Genomic DNA, 20676 nt, shown 5'->3' on the forward strand with positions numbered 1-20676 from the left:
GGTCACTTGAACAGAACGGGCAAAGAAAGATTAGCAAAAGAAGTATTCTCTGCCAGGTTGGCAGGAAAATGACCCAGAGGAACACCAAGATATAGGTGGACTGATACGGTACAAAGTGCCTTAGATGAAATATAAGATCTGATAAGGGTGGAGTCTTGAGAAGTAACAGACTGATTTGGAGGAAAATTGTAGATAGGAAGTTATTAATAATGTAAATTTTTCATCTAGTACTATCATATCCTGTACGCCCCTTGAGGGTACGTGTCAGGAATTTGATGATGATGATGATAAATCATTTGTTTTATTATGAGAACTCCATGTGTGGGGTCATTCTCCAGTTGTCTATAAGTATTAGTATCATTAAGAAGATCATTCATCTTATTCTGTATATGTTCAGTTCAAAATTAAGAACATTTTCTTTATCAGCTTTTAAAACTAAGATGTAATTTTTATTATTCATCAGGGCCTTCAATTCCACTGTGGAGATATTTTTTAGCAGAGGGGGTGGATTGATTAAAACAATTGCTGTTCTAATATATAGTTGAGTGAACAAATTTTTCTTGATGTTTACTATTCATGGTTTATACTGGATATGCCATAATGAATAACTCACACCATGGTGGAAACCTCAATTCAATTATGCATACTCATGATCTTTCATTCACAATTTTCAAAATTATGTATTAAGCAAAAAAAAAAAAATTCTAAACAGGCTTAAGTTCCTTAAAATGTGCAGAAATAATGAAGTTATTCCCAATTTTCTAAAGATAAAAATTCATTTTAGAACCAAGAGGTACAATCTGATTTACGAAAAAAAAGCATCAGCACTACTTGCATGAAACAATTTCTAGCATGAGGCTAGTACTGTAGGAAATAGGCATCAGTCTATGTTATTCCATGTGAATGATAATCATATTGTGAATGATAATCATATGAGCTTTTGTCTGTTGTATATTTCTGTCTTCTAGAGCACTTCTGAATTCATCAGCCCACTGATCTTGGTCTTCCTCTGGGACTTTTTCCTGCCATTTAGCATCAAACACCTGTTTTGCTAACCTTTCCTATCCCATTCTGTTCCTCTCAAGTCAGCTTTGCTAACATTGTCCTAATATCTTCATTTTTAATATTATTCTGCCATTTATGCTGTCTATTCACTCTTTTAATTCTCAGAGCTTTCTTATCTGTGGTCTCTAGTCTTTAATCAACTGCATTATTTTCTAACCTGACTTTCATTCACATTTATTTATTATTATTATTATTTATTATTATTATTACGGGTATCTCCATGGAGTCAGTAGACTCATCGCGGGAGACCCAAACTAGCAAAACAATATCTGTCATATCTCTTCTTGAATTCATTTACAGACGAAGAGCTCACAACTAAGTCAGGCAATGAATTCCACTCATTCACCACCCTCCAGGCAAAAAACCTTGTTCTGACATAAGTTTAATTTGGTTTGAACTCTATCTTGTAGACTGTTATAATAGCCTTTTTAAGGATGTTACAATGTGTAATTATGTATTAGAAAAATTTTGATTAATGCTTCTGTTTCAGCAAAGTCAGTTGCCATAATCATGAAACTATATACAGAATCATGTCTCCTAGTCAGCAAGAATGGGTGTTGACTGTTGGGCTGATGTTATTAGGATGAGTGCTTTCCAAATTTGAGGCAGTTTCATACATCCAAATATGTTGCAGTTTGGATAGTTTCTTAAGGCTGAGGCAGATTCCAGGATATGGGATTTTAATCATTTTTGATTTTGGTGTGGATTATAGTCATTGGCTAAGAGGGCTTTTGTGAATGTGGTGATGAAGTATTTAGATTTGCTATGGTGAGACCTTTTTTCCAGTGTATTCCATTTGGGATATCCAAAGTGTGCTCAGCAAATCCTGAGTTGCCATAATGGCCTTTGGGAGAACAGATAAGGGAAGTCAATTTTTTACAATGGTCTCTGTAACCACTTACATGTGTTTTAGGATTTTTTTCTAGTTTTTCAAACATTCCCTGGATATGATGGATGGTGATAGATTAATATTTTCTTTTTATTTTGGTGTGGATTGTTACCATTGACTAAGAATGTTTTTGTGAATGTGGTGAAGTTCATTGGGGGAGGACATAATTATTGGAACAAATCAATTTTGCTCTCTTATATTATATGTGTATATAATAGAGCAACCTTATGATCTCATACAACAGTATGAGATCTAAAGGTTTTTATGATCTCATACTATATAGGAGGGAGGATCGTGTGATTGTTGGTGAATTTATCCTGTTTGTGTGGGTGGGTTTTCTGTTAATCGATAATGCCAGGATTCACCACGTTGTTGTTGTCTAATCAAGGGAAGAAGTTAAAAAGAAGTTAAGAGCATCTGAGCTGTGTGGCCAAATTGAGAGATTGTCCACATATTGGGTCTATGTGGGACAGAGTTTAAGGCTTTCCTCCTTTTCAAAGGTCTCCATGAAATAGTTGGGGGGGAGAGAAAGCAGACAGAAAGGAGAGAACACGAGAGTTCATGGCTATCTTCTCTTTTATTTTTTATAGAATTTTCCTTACCAAATGATATAGTCTTTCATGGTTAACTGAAAAAATTCAGCTTGGATAAGTGTCATTAAGTGGATAGAAAGGAGACATTGAATTTAATCAATTTGTAGTATGTGTTGGAAAGTGAGTTTTTTTTATACTGGGCTTAAAGTGGGCAGAGTTGTTTATGTATGAAGAGGTGTTGCCAGTATACTGGGACTAGGTGTTAGTACTTTGACTAAATGTTAGATTGATTTGTATGTCAGTGAATCAAGGTACCTCTAGGTCTGGCTCCCACTGATGAGACATCAATAAAGGTCAAAACCGGTCTCGGTTGTGACCCTTCCCATAATGCATAGCATTATACATGTTTGTAAGGATATATGCTTTGCATTATGGGATACTAGGGCAAGGGATGTGAAGTCATTAGCTTCTATATACGAGTTGCCCAGTCCTGAAAATACTTCAGCGCAAACTTTATTTGCTTACACTTGGATAAAAGATTAAACCAAAAATATAATTTAAGGTACCTTGCAGTTGTCAGGGCATTCAACATCAGAATCATCAAGTACACGGATTATGTCTGGTTCCTTCACTATGACCAATCAGGGCTTGCTGACCACACTTTGAATCCCTGCCACAGCCTAGAAAGAAGGCCACTTTACTTCACCATAGTAAATATAAATATGAGAGACTATTCTCGAAGTCTTATCAGAGGATACCAATAGGTGGAATTTTTCATTTCATGGGGGATGGAGAGAGAGAGAGAGAGAGAGGACATCCATGGAGGTTGAGAATGAATACAGTGGAGTGAGAGCTAGATTTTTCTCTCATGGGGCGGTGCATGATTGGAATGGATTGCTTGAAGTTTGTGTGATTGAATTCAAGAAAAAAGGTATGATAGCTAGTGTGCGTGTTCTTCCTTGATGATTCCCTGAAGGTCTCTCCAGAGACTTGTTATTAAATATTTTATTATTATTAAAAGATTAATAACATATTTGGAAATAATAATAATAATCATAATATCATCATCTTTGGTCAACAGCATTTAACTTAGGCCAATATTTTTGGACAAACTGACAGTCCATGTCAAAATTCACTACTTTTATTTCTTTTAGTTTGGCATGAATTCAACATTCTTAGCTACAGAATCTCTGTCTAATTTGCTAAATTAAATAATGTAAACAATGTTTTTTATTTTGTTTAAGAAACATGTGGTTAAGTTGCTTTCTATTAAGGTCTGAGAGATTGTTAAGAGTGATATCTGCACTGTAATCAAAATATTATGATTCTGATATTTGTGAATAAATATAGTGACCTGTTTTGAGACTGATAAATAAGCAGAATCCACAATAACTTCTTTTGTTTCTTTTTTTCCCACATCCATAATCATTTTCATTCTGTCATTGATAATCTTTAGGCTTGCATTCGCTCCTGTCTCTTACCACTCACTGTAATCTCTACTCTTTGTTTCACTTTTTTAATACTAGGCACCTCTGCAACACAGTTGGAAGAATAACTATGCCTTATAGTTGTCGAAAAAACCTGAGTGTGAATCCTGTTTAGAATGTGAGGAATCTTTTGTAAAGGTAGTGAATTCACTACCCTTACAAATTCACTGTGAATTCACTACCATAATGTATAAACTCATTTTCAATTAAGAAAATAAGATCATAACATTATGGTAGTGAATTCATGCTAGGATTTTCCCTCCTGAAAAACTACTGCAAAACAAGCAAAAGTGGGCTAAGGATATATACACACAATTAACAGACACTCACTTCATAGCTTTAGCTTTTTTATTATTATTATTATTATTATTATTACGGGTATCTCCATGGAGTCAGTAGACTCATCGCGGGAGACCCAAACTAGCAAAACAATATCTGTCATATCTCTTCTTGAATTCATTTACAGACGAAGAGCTCACAACTAAGTCAGGCAATGAATTCCACTCATTCACCACCCTCCAGGCAAAAAACCTTGTTCTGACACCTTTGTTAACCACACTCTTCTTTAATTTCCACAGATGACCTCTTGTTCTTCCATCACTATCACACAGCTGAAACATTTCCCCTGCATCAATCCTATAAAAACCTTTTAGTAATTTGAATGTTTCTATCATATCCCCTCTTCTTCGCCTATCAACCAATCTCTGCAATCCACAAGCTCTCAATCTATCAATGTAGGGAGCATTTTTTATATCACTCACCAACTTGGTCACTCTTCTCTGAACCCTCTCCACAGCCTCCTCATCTCCCAGGAATTCAGGTGACCAGACCTGAGCACAGTAATCCAAATGTGGAAGTATCAATGCTTTATAAAGGGGAATAATAACCTCTTTATCTCTGGATGTCAGTGTGTTCTTCAACAACCAAGTAATCCTATGTGCAATCTTGGACACCTTAGCAATGTGTCCTCTGAACTTCATCTCCCTATCTACCAATAGCCCTAAGTCCCTAGCCTCATCAATCTCTTGGAGTACCTTTCCATCGATGTAGTACACAGCTGGTAATCTTTTAATCCCAAAATGCATGACTTTACACTTTTCCACATTGAACTGACATCCATTTTCTTTTGCCCATTTTACCAGCTTATTTAAATCCTCCTGCAAACTTTCAACATCAGCTTGATTTTTTATTGCACTACACAACTTTGCATCATCAGCAAACAACTGAATATCTCCCTTTAAGCCATTTCCTATATCATTTATATACAAATTAAACAACATTGGCTCAAGCACAGAGCCCTGAGGCACACCACTGGTCACCTGCTTCATTCTGGACTCGGCTCCTCCATACACCACCTTATGGTATCTCTCCCTGAGCCATTCTCCTATCCATATCACCAATTTAATATCCATTCCCATCTGCTCCAATTTGCGTAACAGTGTTCTATGGGGTATCCTGTCAAAAGCCTTAGCAAAATCCAGAAGCACCACTGTGTAGCCAGTTCCTTTGTCCAACTCGGATGTTATCCTATTATGAATAGTTAATAGATTGCTAAGGCAGGATCTACCTTTAACAAAACCATGTTGGCCTCTATAGAGTATCGTATCCTGATCCACCCATTTTTGAATCTTTAGTGTAATTACACAAATGATTACTTTGGCATGATGGCAGTGCATTGGGCTGCTCAGCAGCTTTATCACAACTTACTTTTCCATAGTAATTATAATGACTGGACATTTATGTTATTATACTGCAAAATTTCAAGTGTGATATCTGCACTGTAACAGCCTGTTATGGACCTTATTAGCCAAAAGACATATTGGTCTTTTGACTCCATAGGTTTGTAATAATAATAATACTCTAATGATGATAATACATTAGAATCCCATTGGAAATAGAATATTTTATTTCTGATTTCCTAATTCTGTTTGTATTTATCATATTTAGATTAAGATTAATTATCCTTTAGTATTAAGCAGTGAATGTTTATTAAGTGAACAATAATTTGGTCATTGTATATATTTTTATAGTCATTGTGTTTTTCAAGTCATCGTCTTATTTTAACTATATGTTATACTGCTATGGATGTGAAGAAGGGTTTGTAAAAGTGTAATTTGATATTTACAATGCAGTGTACTTTGTGTATGTATTCTTTATATAAAATAATCTAGAGTATCATTTCAATTTAGGGTCCTCCTGGATTGGATGGAATGAAGGTGAGCATGCATTACATAAACAATGTATAAAGAATGTGTTGTGTTTGTTTATTACAAACAATGTTGTAAACTTATCACATAATGTAGTTACTCAGATTATGCAAATCTAAAGAAAAAAAAGAAAATTTGTTATTAGTTTTTATATTTTGATTACTGAAAGAAATTATTGCTTAGCAAGAAATTAATTTTTTGTGTTAGTAGATATATAGTATGTATATATTCCATACAAGAAACGTGTCTTACTTTATAATAAGTATTGAGGATATTGACTAAGACACAATTATTATTATGTGACACCTCTAAGGACTTGCTATGGAGAACACTTCACACAACACAATACAACCCACCATTCACACTACTTAATCCTCTGCCTATACACCATTCCATCTGCAACTCACTAATAGTGAATTTATGTAGTCCCAAAGATGCATATGTCAGCAGTATGAATATCTTACACATGCATATACATAGTGATTTTGTTATGTAATGATATATTAATAAGAAGATATAGCACAAATGAATAAAGCAATTAAAATTTTTTTTTTGAAGAAAAAACACAAAAAATGCAAATACCTTACACTAACTACATTTCAAGTGCCTATTTGTGATACTTGTGATTGTGATATTTCATATTTCTTTGCTACTTCATTTTGTGACAACTTATTAGCCAAGCCCTTGGAAACAGCACATGTTCTAAGAGTTCATGTCCTTCTGTTTTTTTTGTTTTTGTGATAGCACTAAGTAAAATAAAATTTTTAAAATATGTTTTACCTTAGGCACTCAGTGTTCTCAATTCAAAGTGCAACTAACTGTATGGTAGGAAGGGTAGTTTGTGTGCTGCCCAGGTATGACAGTGATGACATGTGGGACGAGTTTGAGAGACAAATGGAGTGTAAGAGTGATGGACTGAATCTGAATGGTTTTGGAGTGAGTCATTTTGGAAGGTTGCTGCTGCAGCGAAGTGTAACGAGTGATGCAAACAAGATATTAGTGGAAGTCAAAAATGATGTTAATGAGCAGGAGAGCGGACTAGGTGAGACTGATGTGGTTGTGAATGGAAAAGAGAATGTGACAACAGGAAAGCAAGTTGGACAAGAAAATGGATGAGCCAGGGAGGTGAGCTACATATGGGCATTCATGAATGATGAATGCCCACATGGGGATGGTCAAGGAATGAAATGTCCAGGGATACATTAGGGGGGGGAGGGATTGTTCAGTCTGAGTGGCTGTGTGGGGCAAAAGAAGAGCAGACAGGAACAGGTAAGGAGAAATCATAGACAGGGGACAGCATAAGTATGACTAGCTATAGACCAAGAAAATAATTTTGGGATTTATTTTCTTGGTCTATAGACCAATAATAATCAGAATTATTATTTTAATAATTGTCAAAATAATAGTTGTAATAAGTGAAACATGGTTGGATGAAAATGACATCTTGATGGGAATAGAAATGGAGGAATATGATGTTTTTGTGAAGATAAGAAAGACAAGAAGGGAGGGGGAAGTGCTGCTGATGATAGTAGAGGAATTATGTCCATGTAAGGTTGAGATACAAGGAGAAAAAAGTAGCAGTATTTTTGAAGCAGTAAGGGAATGTAGAAGATGGAGACAGAGAAATGTATAGGCAACTTGGCTTAGTGAGCAAGCAAAGGGTGGTCATTATGGGTGATTTCAACTATGGCAATATTGATTGGAATGAAGAGATAGCATCAGGGAATAAGGAGAACAAATATGAATTTCTTGAGTTCTTAAGGGACAACAATCTTAGGCAGTACATAACTGAGGGCACATGAGGGTTAGTAGTCTGAGATCTGGTTATATCATCATAGGATGTGATTGTGAATGGGATGTCTAATCTTCCCCTGGTTGGAGAGAGTGACCAAGAAGTGATCACATGGGTTGCAGCTAGACACATGAAAACTTCTATAAAGAAGGGATATATGTGGAACTACCAGGCTGGGGATTATGGAAAGCTTAGGAGACACCTGGGAGCTATAGCATGGAAAAAGGAGGTGAGTGGGAAGATATAGACACTGTGTGGATATTGATCAAGAACTATTTAAAAGCAGCAATGTCTGAGTGTATTCCAAAGGTGAAAAGGCTAAACAAGGTAGGAGTAAAATGGATGAATGAGAGAATAAGCATGAAATCTGAAAGAAGAAGGCAATCTGGGGTCTGCATAAGATGAATGTTGGTAATGATCAGTTGCATGAGGAGTACGAGGCTAGGAAGGTGACTTGATTGGAAAGGGCAGCAAAAATGGAGTATGAGAAGAAATTAGCGAATCAAACTAAGAAAAATTCTAGTAAGTTCTTTTGATATGTGTCAAGTAGAAAGAAAAATGACTATGGTTACCAATAGCAGATTGGTAAGCAGTGCAGAGGATATAGTTGAAGTATTCAATGATTGTTTATCAGTGTATTTCATCCTCATGAAGGAAACATCAGGAGAAGCTGGAGTGTTGAGGATATGGTGGAGAAGGGACTGGTAGTGAATGAGCAGGAAGTATATGAAGAAATAAGTAAACTTGATGTTAATAAGGCAATAGGGTTCCACGGTACAGTATATCACCATGTATCTTGAGGGAGTGCCCTATGGAATCAATGGCACCTTTGAGCCAACTATTTAGCTTGAGTCTTGCAACAGGGCGAGTCCCAAAGAAATAGAAGGTGGGAAAAATTATTCCACACAAAGGGGAGAAATAAGACTAAGCTACAAATTATAGGCCAATCTGTGTGTTCTGGATTGTTGTGGTATTAGAGAAGTTGGCAAGGTCTAGGATTCAGAAGAGGATTGATAATAGCAGTGGTCTTTATGATGGTCAGCATGGGTTTGTTAGTGGGGAGGTCATGTTTCAGCAATCTGCTAACATATTACAGCATGGTGACAAACTCACTCAATAAAGAAGATGCACATACATGGTTTACTTGGATTTTTCAAAGGCTTTTGATAGACTGCCACATGACAAGATGGTAGCCAGACCTGAAACAGATGGAATTAGTTGACAGACTAATTCCATCTGTTAACAGACTAGTAAGTTGTATAGCTGTCAGACATAGGTTGTATATGGAGGAATGGTATCCCAAAAAGAGGAATGTCACTAGTGGAGTGCTACAGGGATCTTTTTTTTTGCAACCATTATTGTTTAACTTGTATGTTATAACATTGGGACTGGCTTAACTGGAGATGTGCAGCTGTTTGCCAATGATTCAAAGTTGGGAAGAGCTATGAAAAATAGAGCAGACATCGTGGCCTTGCAGGAAAAGCTGAATAGATTTTGTGAGTGGGCAAATGATTGACGCTACCAGTTTAATGATAGCTTTAACCAAATTTCATAACCTTGCACTTTGCAAGATTATGAAATTTGAGTACAATTAATGGAGAAATTTTGAAGGAGGTGGAGGAGATGAGAGATCTGGGAGTGATTGTGGACAGAGACTTGAATTTTAGGGATCACATTGCTGAAATATAAGAATATCCCAATGGCTTGTTTTATTTTTATGTTGCTCCCACCAATGAAGGGTTATGTGTGAATATTTAGTACATTTTGTACCTTGGGCAGGTATTTTTAGTATCCTATAATGCTACGCACATATCCTTATGGACACGTATAATGCTATGCAATATGGGAAGGACCACTACCCAGACTGCTTTCAACTTTTATTGAGGTCTCGTCAGTGGGAACCAGACCCGGAAGTGATACCAAAGTTGAAGTAATGCAGGGCAATACTAACGAAATTAATGTGAAGTCATTAACCTCTATATACAAGATACAAGTAGTATAGTTGTACTTTCTACAAATATAATTGAATTATGTAAACTTTATGAACTGAATATAGGTTTATTACATACAAACAATATTCATACAATGAAAGAGATCATGTAATAATATAATATTTGAACTGTTTATGTAATTCAAATATAATTATTGGGTTTATTGTCTATTTCCCTGTATGAATATTATTTATATGCAATGTAGAAATGTATTTATAAGAGCTGATATTTTCCAAATATAAATAAATGTTTTATGTTGTATTAGTAATAATAAAAAAGAAAAATCATGATGAAAAGTATTTTATCCTAACCCAGTATTATTTCAAAATAGGCTCATTTACTAATATTCTTAACAACAAACTCATGAAGAGACACTGTCTTAAATTAGTTTTTATTGGAAATTTTAAACCTTTTTTTTGTATGTCACTTCTACCTATATTCTATCTACAGAAGGGTTACAACTCTTTGTAGGTATTGCATTATTTCAGTGGATTGGCTATGAATTAAATTATTGGCTAATTGAATAGTAGTATGCCCACTCTCTAACGAACAGACTGTGGATTCCAATTATTCAAATCTACTATGAGCATAGATGTTTGGGAATATCTTTAGATGGAGAGGAATTTCTTCCTGTCTTTCTTTCTTAATCCTCCCATCTTCTACCTATTACAGTGTCAAGGTATGTATTCTTATAACCGCAACCGTACTCGAGGATAAGGTGGTTAGCCCTCTGTCTCCTGGTGTGTCCTATGTCTGTAGATGCATGTGTTTGCGGAGCTGGTTTGCCTGTTCTGGAGGATGAAAAAACTGAGTTTCCAGGTGAAAAACCCCCTTACCTCCATATGAGACTGGCTAATTCACCTTTAATTAAAGAGACCAGATAAAGGTTCTTCATGTCACTGATGGGAATTGAACCCAGGTCTTTCTGAGCAATCAGAAAGACCTTCCCATTGTGTCCTATGGGAAGCAATCCCACAGGACACAATTTCCACAAGCAATGATAGTGATCAGTGGGAAGTTTGGACCATTCTTCCTGTAAGCATGTAATGAAGTCCTGGACTGTTGTGGGGCAGATGTCCCTTGACCTCACCCAACCTCCAGTTCATCCCATGGTTGTTCAATAGGATTGGCTTCTGTGGAGGCCAGTCAAGTGTAGTGACATGCACGACCATAAACCATGCAGTTACAGCAGCACCCTTATGACACAGTGCACTGTCCTGATGAAAGAGACAATGGTCACTTCCATAGAAATGCCATAAAGTAGGAAGCATTGCATTGTCCAGAATGTTCAGATACTTCTCAGAGTTCAGTGTTCGTGACACTACAAACAAACAGAAGTTCAAGGCCAAACCACGAAAAACAGGATCACATTGCCACCTCCAAATTTCATAGTTGGGGTTACACACTTTGGTAAGAGACATTTACTGGGCATCTACCACACCCACTTCATCCATCTTCTTGCTTACCACTAGATAGGACTTTACAGACACTTACATGTTTCATTAAGTATTGTGTTGTCTTTATGTGTTTGTGTTACAATTATTATTTGTGCTCCCTGAAGATGTCTCAGTGACTGAGATGAAATACTGAAAGTATTAAAATTAGTTTTTAATCCTTTCCTAGTGTTGTCAAAACTCCATTAAACCTCCAACATGATGCACTGTATACTCTTATAGGTCCTGTAATCTTTTACATGTGTGGGTCATCATCAAAAAAAAAAAAAAAAGTCACTGGATGTGACAGTTAATTTTTAATTGAATGAAGAGCATTTAATGTTTTAGTAATTTAGTTAAGTAATTTAGCTATAGGAATTTTTTTTTTTTCATATATCATCAGAAATATTTCCCCTCTTGGGAAATTCTGTGTTTTTTAAAATTTTTTATTTTAATGGAAGTACATCTGTGCTGTCCGAAACTAAACTGTGATTCACATGTTACAAATAAATATTAACTGGAATATTTGCATGCTTCAGGGTGAAAGAGGTGAAACAGGAAAAAAAGGAGAAAAAGGGGAACCAGGACTTCCAGTAAGTGAAACTTTGTCCTATTAATGTTATAATGTAATAATGTCAACTGCAGTTTTCTTACTACAAAGAAAATATTTTTATATCTTGAAATAAATACTTCCTATATGTTGCTCTTTAATGGAATAATTACAGCAGACATCTGCCATAGTTGTGATGGATGTCCCCTCTGCCACAACTATGGTCAGTCAGGTCTAGCAGCTGACCATGCCTTGGATACTTTGTACAGAATTGGATGGAAGAAAACCATTATGCTCCATTGCAACAAACACAAACTTGAATAACTCTTTGATCAGTCAGGTCTAGCAGCTGGCCATGCCTTGGATACTTTGTATAGAATCAGATGGAAAAACCATTATGTTCCATCGCAACAAACACAAACTTGAAAGACTCTTTTTAGAATCAGCAGCAGACTTAAAAAAATCCAGTCTAATCTTAATAAATATGGTGCATTAAAGTTCGCAAGATTTGGGAAACTTTAATTCTTAGGCCTCCTGCCCAACATCTTAGACTAACCAATAGCACCCATAGAGGGTGCCCCCTCATAGGACTTTAGTCTTAATTTATTCTAATCTCATTTCTTCCACTTATTGTTTGTTGGGAATATCTTTAGGTGGAGAGGAATTTCTTTCTTTTTAATTCTCCCATCTTCTACCGATTACAGTGTCAAGGTATGTATTCTTATAACTGCAACCCACAGGTAGGGTTACAAGACTACATACTATAGATAGGGTTTTAAGATAGTCTGTTTAGATCTCAAAGTCCATACCTTATGTAACATGAAAATTTACAGATCTACATGTATGTTATTCTGAAGCACCCTTCATTATTTACAGTGGTAATTTAAGAGAATAGTGCTGATTTTAAATGAACTTTCTGAAACTAGAAGCAAATGAAGTCAAATGTTTTTGCATGTGTTATTAAAATTTTAACATTCCTGATGATGACTCTGTGACTGAGATGAAATACTGAAATGATTAAACCTGTTTGTAATAGATTTCACGGTTTGATATGAACACAGATGATTAAGAAAATAACAATTTATTAACTTAAAAGCTAATATTTTGCTGGTATTATATCCAGCATCTTCAGAGCACACAACACAAAGTTTGTTACAAATGCAAAACAACCACAATCCAGTGTAACAATGGGGCTAGTAAAAGTAATTGCAGCATGCAACACAAGACTAAAGTCCTAATATGGTGCATTTATAATTATTTAAGTTAATAAATAGTTATTTTCTTAATCATCTGTGTTCATATCAAACTGTGAAATCTATTACAAAAATGTCTGATGAACACATAAGCCTATCCACGTGATTAAACCTGTTGTTTAATTATTTCTCTTTATGCTGTAATTATTCCATTAAAGTGCAACATGAATGTAAACCAGTATTAAATACCTGTTTAATATATCCTATACTTTAAAGTGTTTGAGGTTATATAAGAAAGTTATAATAATAATAACAGTCTGACTAGTAATGCATAGAAAGATTCTTTCCTTTCTTTTCTGACTTCATCAAGCATTAGTCAACAAAAAATACACTGCATACAATAAAACCTCAGTGTAATATATAGGGTTTTAAGATAGTCTGTTTAGATCTCAAAGTCCATACCATATGTATATATGAAAATTTACAGGCCTACATGTATGTTATTCTGAAGCACCCTTCATTATTTACAGCAGTAATTTAAGAGGAAGTGCTGATTTTAGATGAACTTTCTGAAACTAGAAGCAAATTGAAGTCAAATGGATCTAGATTTGATACTCTGCTTGAATAAAATTTACTGTAGCGAGAGGAACAAGTTTAAAAAAAATAATAAATGCTATATATTAGGATATTCGAGGATAAAGGATAGCAGCAATTCCATCTCTTTCTCTCTTATAGGCTTCAAATATTTTTAATATGATTGAATCTGTCATATCTGTCATTAGATCATGACACAATAAATAAAATTTATCACTGGATCATATCTGTCTCTGACCTTCAAAAGTTTTTTTTTTCTTTCCTCTATCAGACCATGCCTTGGATACCTAACACAGAATCTGATGGAAGAAAACCATTATGCTCCAAACTTAGCTGTTGTTCAAGCTAGCTAACTGGATAACAGTGTGATAATCTTTAGCATCAGAATCTTTAAAATCATCTAACAAAATATGTTTCTTCCCAGAAGTCGAAAAATTAGTTTCTTCCCAGAAGTCGAAAAATTAGTTTCTTCCTAGCAGTTGAAAATTTTGTCTAAGCAGTTGAAAAAAAAAAAGTCTGTATTAACCTCTAACCATGCAGTTGTGCCAAATCAAAAATAACAAATTTAATGTAGTCCTTGATAATACAGACTGTTTTCTATCTTCGCTTCTCACTCACTTCGGCGAATTAAATTATTCTGCTAAGAAATAATGTGGTATTCAATATCCACTTAATTTTAAATAATTTTACTTCACCAAAGTGAAGCCTGTTGGCTCTTATTTTCAGTAATTGTATTTGTGCACCTTTTAGCAACTCATATAGTAAAGAAATAAGCTTTGACTATTGAAACCTTAATATTACATCTAGGTCTACCTACTAGTTTCGTCTAAACCAAGACTTCATCAGGTGTGATATAAACATATAAATACCAGTAACCAATCTATAGGAATTGTTTTTTTTAAATATAGAATAATGTATCTAACACTGAAAAGAATAAATGCTAGAGTTTTAAATAGAAGAATGAACTCTGACTATATTATTATGTACATGCACACATATAAGGTCTCGAGAGAGCCAATATTGAATGGTGGAGCTGTGATATAGTCAGAGTTCATTCTTCTATTTAAACTCTACCATTTATTCTTTTCAGTGTTAGATACGCTACTCCTCGGTTCTAGTCATTAAAAATTTTTTAAATATGATATCAAACCGGGTAAATCTTCAATTAAACACACACACATATATATATAACTAAAATCTTGTACAAATTTATCCCAATGTAACCACCGCCCTAAGGATATATTCTTAATGATTCCTGTTAGCATTGCAAGTGTGGAAAGACGTTTTTCCAAGCTTAAACTGATTAAAAATTATTCGCTAACCACAATGACCCAAGAAGGATTGGTTGGTCTAGCAACTATATCGATAGAGGCAGACATAGCTTATAATTTAAATTTAGAAGAGCTTATAAACAGTTTTATTGTGTGATATCCTCGTGGAGCAAACATTTAATTAATATTATTAATTAATTGTTTTGCATTGTTTCTCTTGTAATAAAAACAAAATAGCAATTGGAGATTTTCTTATATTTTTGTCTTATAATCCATCAGGGAAGATATTTAATTGTTTGCCTCAGGGAGCAATCAAATCTGGCAGCAGCCCTGTTGATACTAATTCCCTTCAGGAAGATTTTGGAGATTGAATAGGCCTCGCCTACTCCCTGTAAGGGAATAAAAGGCATTAGTCTGTGTTGCTCAGATAGGAGCCTGTAGCTCAGTGGATGTGGTGTTGCACACCACACGCGCTTGACCGAAGCACACTTCGTGCGCTCCGGTCAAGCACGCTTGGTGTGCAAAACGCCACATTCACTGATGTGTGCAAAAACCTCATCAGTTTTTGCACACTGATGAGGTTTTTGCAACATCAGTTTTTGCACTCGTTAGTGTGCAAAAACTGATGTGTGCAAAATGCAGCATCCATTGGTGTGCAAAGCTTGCGTGGTGTGCAAAAACCCGCTTGCCCATGTCAGAGATCGACCAACTCGGGAACCAGTCAAAAAAAGGCTTAGAAAAATTTCTTCTAGTCGCCGACTAGAAGAAATTTTTCTAAGCCTTTTTTTGACTGGTTCCCAAGTTAGTTGATTTCTGGCAGTGGCAGATTAAGGATAGTTGGGGCCCCTAGGCAAATTATATTTGGGATCCCCCCCAAAAAAATAATAATGAAAAAATAACAGTTAGGTGGCAAATAAATGAAATTTTGTACTTCTGAATTTTTTGAACTTCTGGATTTTTCTGCCTGTTAAAGGGTTAAAGGATGATAAATAATAAAACTTTTTATTTTTTTTATCAGTTTTTTTAACAATTTTACAAAGTTTTTTTTTTTACTTGCACTACACACAAATATTGAAAACACGAAAAGTCACACAAAAAAGTTATTTTTGAAACAAACACCTCACTCTTACACGATTCAATAACAAATGAAGTTAAGGAGCAACCAGGCGAAACTTATTATCTTGGCAATGCAATTAGTTTTTGTGACCTCGAAGCTGTCAACAGCACCGTGTGCCGACATTGGTAATGCGGTTTAATTTAAAGTGTAGATAGAATGCACTGTTCAAAATATGAAGTCAACTAGCGCGGACATTGGTATTGCGGCATTATTTAAAGCGTAGATAGTGCGCACTGTTCAAAATACGTATTCAATCGTAATAATTGTTTTGAAAAAATTTTTGCTTAAAATAATCAAGATTTTTATGATGTTTACTGAAAACATTAATCTATTTTAAAACACTATAGGGAAATGTCTTGGCTTGGGGCCCCCAGGCACGTGCCTCATTGCCTTAATGGGTAATCTGCCACTGATGACAAGGGGCCATCCCTGTAAGTTACGAAAGGAAACTGTGAGAAAGAGGGTGAGGAGTGGTTTCTTTGCATGGAGGGTAGTTGAACCATGGAATACATTGCCTGATAGAGTAGTGAGAGCGAGAACAGTCAATGAGTTTGAGGAGTGGTATGATAGACTTTGTGTTTCCTAGGAGGGACCTCTCTCGATGAGTCTTGATAGACTTTGTGTTTTTTAGGAAGGACCTCCCATGATGAGTCTTTTAAAAGAGGTATACCGTGAGTAGACATATCAATACAAAATTAATAACAGAAAACACTCACATACAAAATTATTTAATAGTATAATTTTCACCTGTGTGTCACAGGCATCTTCAGTACATTAAGCTCAAATTAAACAATAACCGACAATTCCAAAAAGCGCCGTCTAAGTAGCTGGTGTAAGATAACTAAAAAGGTCAATAACTTTCCTAAAAAAAATAAATAAATAAATAAAAAAAATAATAATAATAATAAAAAAAAATCAATACAATAAAAAGTTAGGAAAGATTAGCTGAATTAGCAGTCTTTTGACTGAATAATAATAATAATAATAATTTTTGCCTGAGTATCACAGGCATCTTCAGTCCATGTAAAAAAGTTAATTGAACAATAACTGACAAATCCAAAAGGCACCACCGAAGTAGCTAATGTAAGATAACTAAAAAAAAGTCATTAAATTTCCTAACTTATTTAAAAAAAATAGATAAATAAATAATTAAATATATATATATATACACAATTAAAAAAGTTAGGAAAGATTAGCTGATTTAAAAAGTACTATCTCCCATGAAGGGGATAGATGTAGTTCATCGGATCAGTTTAAGTTAGGAGAGTGAAGTAAAGTTTTGCATGTTTCTTTATAAAGCCGTTCCATGAGGAACTGACTTTTGTGGAGGACTCGTGTTATTATGTCTAGTGTTGATGGCATGTTCTGCAAGTCCAGACTGTTCAGGCTCAAGGTATTGAATATAAGACTTGTGTTCTTCTAGCCGAATAAAAGCAGATCTTTCTGTTTGTCCAAAATAAGATAACCCACAAGAGCAAGGAATTTGGTAGACACCTGGATAACTGAGATGTGGAAGCTTGTCCTTTGGAGAAGTGAGAAAGGTGGAGATTTTTCTGATGGATTAAAAGGCAACAAAAATGTTTACTTTTTTAAAACTTTTGCTATGTGTTCACTATTGCCTTGTACATAAGGGATAGGGATACACGTTATTTCTTTTGTATTTGAAGAGGAAAATATATTAAAACTGCTGAAAGCTCTTTTGATGAAAGAATTCTTATATCCATTAGATAAAAAAGTGGAAATAATATATTGCAATTCTTTCTGTAATAGTTCATCTGAAGAACAAAAGGAGTGGGTTCGATGAACCAGTGTTTTAATAGTTCCCACATTTTGATTGGGATGGTGATGAGATTCAGCATGGATATAATGGCCTGTATGAGTTTTCTTCCTATAAACTGAGAAATGTAGGTTACCATCTGGTTGGCGAAGAATTAAAAGATCTAAAAAGGCTAACTGCTTATTTACTTCTACTTCTAGGGTGAACTGGATCCTTGGACTAAAAACTGTCATAATTCATCAGAAGAGCCATTCAAGATAGCAAAAATGTAATCTATATATCTGAACCAATGAGTAGGTCTAGGTGAAATTTAAAAAAATATGTTGTTCAAAGTGCTCCATAAAGAAGTTGGCAATAGCAGGAGAAATAGGATTGCCCAAATCCTTTTATTTGTTGATATAACTTGTTTTTAAAGGAAAAATAACCAAAATGTATTACAAATCAAATATTTTAACAATGTCTAAAGCAAGCATGGGCAACCTTTCCTAGTTCGGGGGCCAAATTATCATTCTGTCTACGAGTCAAGGGCTGGACCAAATTATTAAATAAAATAAATTACTATTAAATGAATTAAAACAAGTTGCTACTTCATATTTCATTTATTTATAATATAATGCTTTGGTATAAAGCTCTACATAAATTTTATAATATAATGAACGACATAACAATTTAATGTGAAGATTGGCCTTGTACTTCAACTAAGAGACTATCGATATCGACGTTAATATTACTTAAGGATAATCGCATAGAATTTTTGAGGTTTTCGTCCGTTGGAAAATTGGCGGTGATTAAGTGCACATGACATAATAAAGTTAATACTGGCTACTACAACTTCCAAAACATTTGTGAATGTAATCGATTTTGCACACAGATTTTGTTGGTGAATAATGCAGTAAAAATTTGTTAAATTTTCTGGATGGATTTGTAGTTCAATTGCTCTTTCATGAACTACTCCAATAAATCTCTTCTGTGCACCAACCATTGCAGGGGCTCCATCAGTGCATATACCAGATAGTGAACTCCATTTAAGTCCAAATCTCTCGAAGACTGTGTTGACTGTTTTTTTCAAATATATCTTCACCAGTAGTCGTTCCTTTTAACGGCCAATAATTCTTCTGTGATGTTGAAATCCGCATCTACTCCTCGAATAAATATTGCTAGTTGTGCTGTATCAGAGGCATCGGGGCTGTCATCCAAAGTAATTGAAAATGCTTCCAATCTAGCAATCTTCTCTTTTAAACTTTTTTTGATATCATCAGCCATAATTTCTATCCATCGCACAATAGTACGTCTCGACAAACGAATATTCTCGAAGTCTTTTTTTCTTTTCAGGACATATTATACTTGCAATATCCAGCAGACATTCTTTGATAAATTCTCCTTCACCAAATGAATGCTTAGCGATTTTTTTTGCTTACCATGAAGCTGGCTTTGACAATGCTGTGGTACTGTGTTCTTTGCTTGTTGAACATTTGCTGCTGGGTATCCAAGTTCTTCTTCAACTTCTGTATTTCATCTTTTCATAGTTGTCCATCAATTTTTGGGTGATCCGCATGTCTCGAAGTAAAGTGTCTCTTCAAGTTGTATTCTTGATGGATACGGATTCTTTGCACAACAAACATACAGGCAAATCTTTATTCAGAATAAAATAATAATCCTCCGTCCAGTTGTCTTGAAATTGACGATTCTCTGCCATCTACTTTTCTTTTTTTTGCAATAACCCCTGACATTGTCCTAAATTTATAAGCAATATATTCAGAACTGTCAAACAAAACTGTCTTCTACACTGCAGGCACTGAACAGAACACAACATCAATGCAGGCACTGAACAAAGCACAACACCAATGCAAGTTCCGAACTGACACATTGTAACACGTTCACACATGCTGCTAGTCAAAGCGAGAAAGAGACCTTGGTTGGAGAAAACATAGTGTGTTTTGCGCAAGTCATATGACGCCAGCTTAACGTGGGTTAGTAGAACACACCATGTTTTCTCCCACCATGAATCAGACAAACTTCGCTGAAATAGATTAGGGCCGGATTCAACCTGCAGGCCGGGGGTTGCCCATATGTGGTCTAAAGGAAATTCTTGTTGTAGTAATTCAATGCTGTCAATAACGGAACATTAGTAAATAATGAAACAAGATCTAAACTAATCATAATATCCGAAGTGTCCAAATGAAGATCCAAAATTTTATTTTTGAAATCCAAAGTATTTTTTATATAAGTAGCAGTTCTTCTAGTTGAAGAAGTGAGTAAATTTGATAAAAATTTTGAAATTTTATAAGTGGGACAACCTATACAGTCTACAACTGGTCTCAACAGAATACCTGGTTTATGAACTTTTAGAAGACCATACAATCTAGGTGGATGACCAAAGAAGGTTTTAAGTTTTTTCTTTTGATCTTCATCCCATGTAGATACATTATCTAGAAGAGAATTAAGTCTTTTTAACTGACTACCGGTAGGATCTGATGTGAGGGGCCTGTAAGTTGAATAGTCGCAGAATAATAGACATTTTTCTCTCATATTCTCACATGTTTCTCTTCTATCTTGAATAACTACAGCCTTCCCTTTGTCAACTTTTGTAATAATTAAATTATTGTTATTCTTCAGTGATTTCAGCACTTTAAATTCAGAGTAAGATAGATTAGGACGAGGAGGCTTGGCATTAAAAATAATTTTTGCACATTCAAAACGAGTCCTATTAGTTGTTTTTTGGGATAAGGATCGAATACCTCTGTCTATGCTGTGAAAAAAATCCATCAGGGTACCTT

The 20676-nt window shown here is 35.0% G+C and overlaps 1 protein-coding gene across 10 annotated transcripts in view; it reads left to right on the forward strand.

Annotated features, from left to right (window-relative positions):
• LOC150099238 (uncharacterized) overlaps positions 1-20676 on the forward strand; it is an 825097-nt gene that overhangs the window by 684554 nt on the left and 119867 nt on the right. For all 10 annotated transcript variants that reach the window (XM_090403353.1, XM_090403348.1, XM_090403355.1 and 7 more), the window contains 2 exons: positions 6164-6190; positions 11937-11990. In XM_090403353.1, coding sequence (XP_090259479.1) covers positions 6164-6190; positions 11937-11990 — 81 coding nt within the window. The remainder of the gene's footprint in view (positions 1-6163; positions 6191-11936; positions 11991-20676) is intronic.

This window comes from Typopeltis vanoorti, chromosome 14 (genome assembly GCF_054136105.1).
Source record: "Typopeltis vanoorti isolate ZY-2024b chromosome 14, IOZ_Tvanoo_1.0, whole genome shotgun sequence".
In the NCBI taxonomy this organism is placed as follows: Eukaryota; Metazoa; Arthropoda; class Arachnida; order Uropygi; family Thelyphonidae; genus Typopeltis; species Typopeltis vanoorti.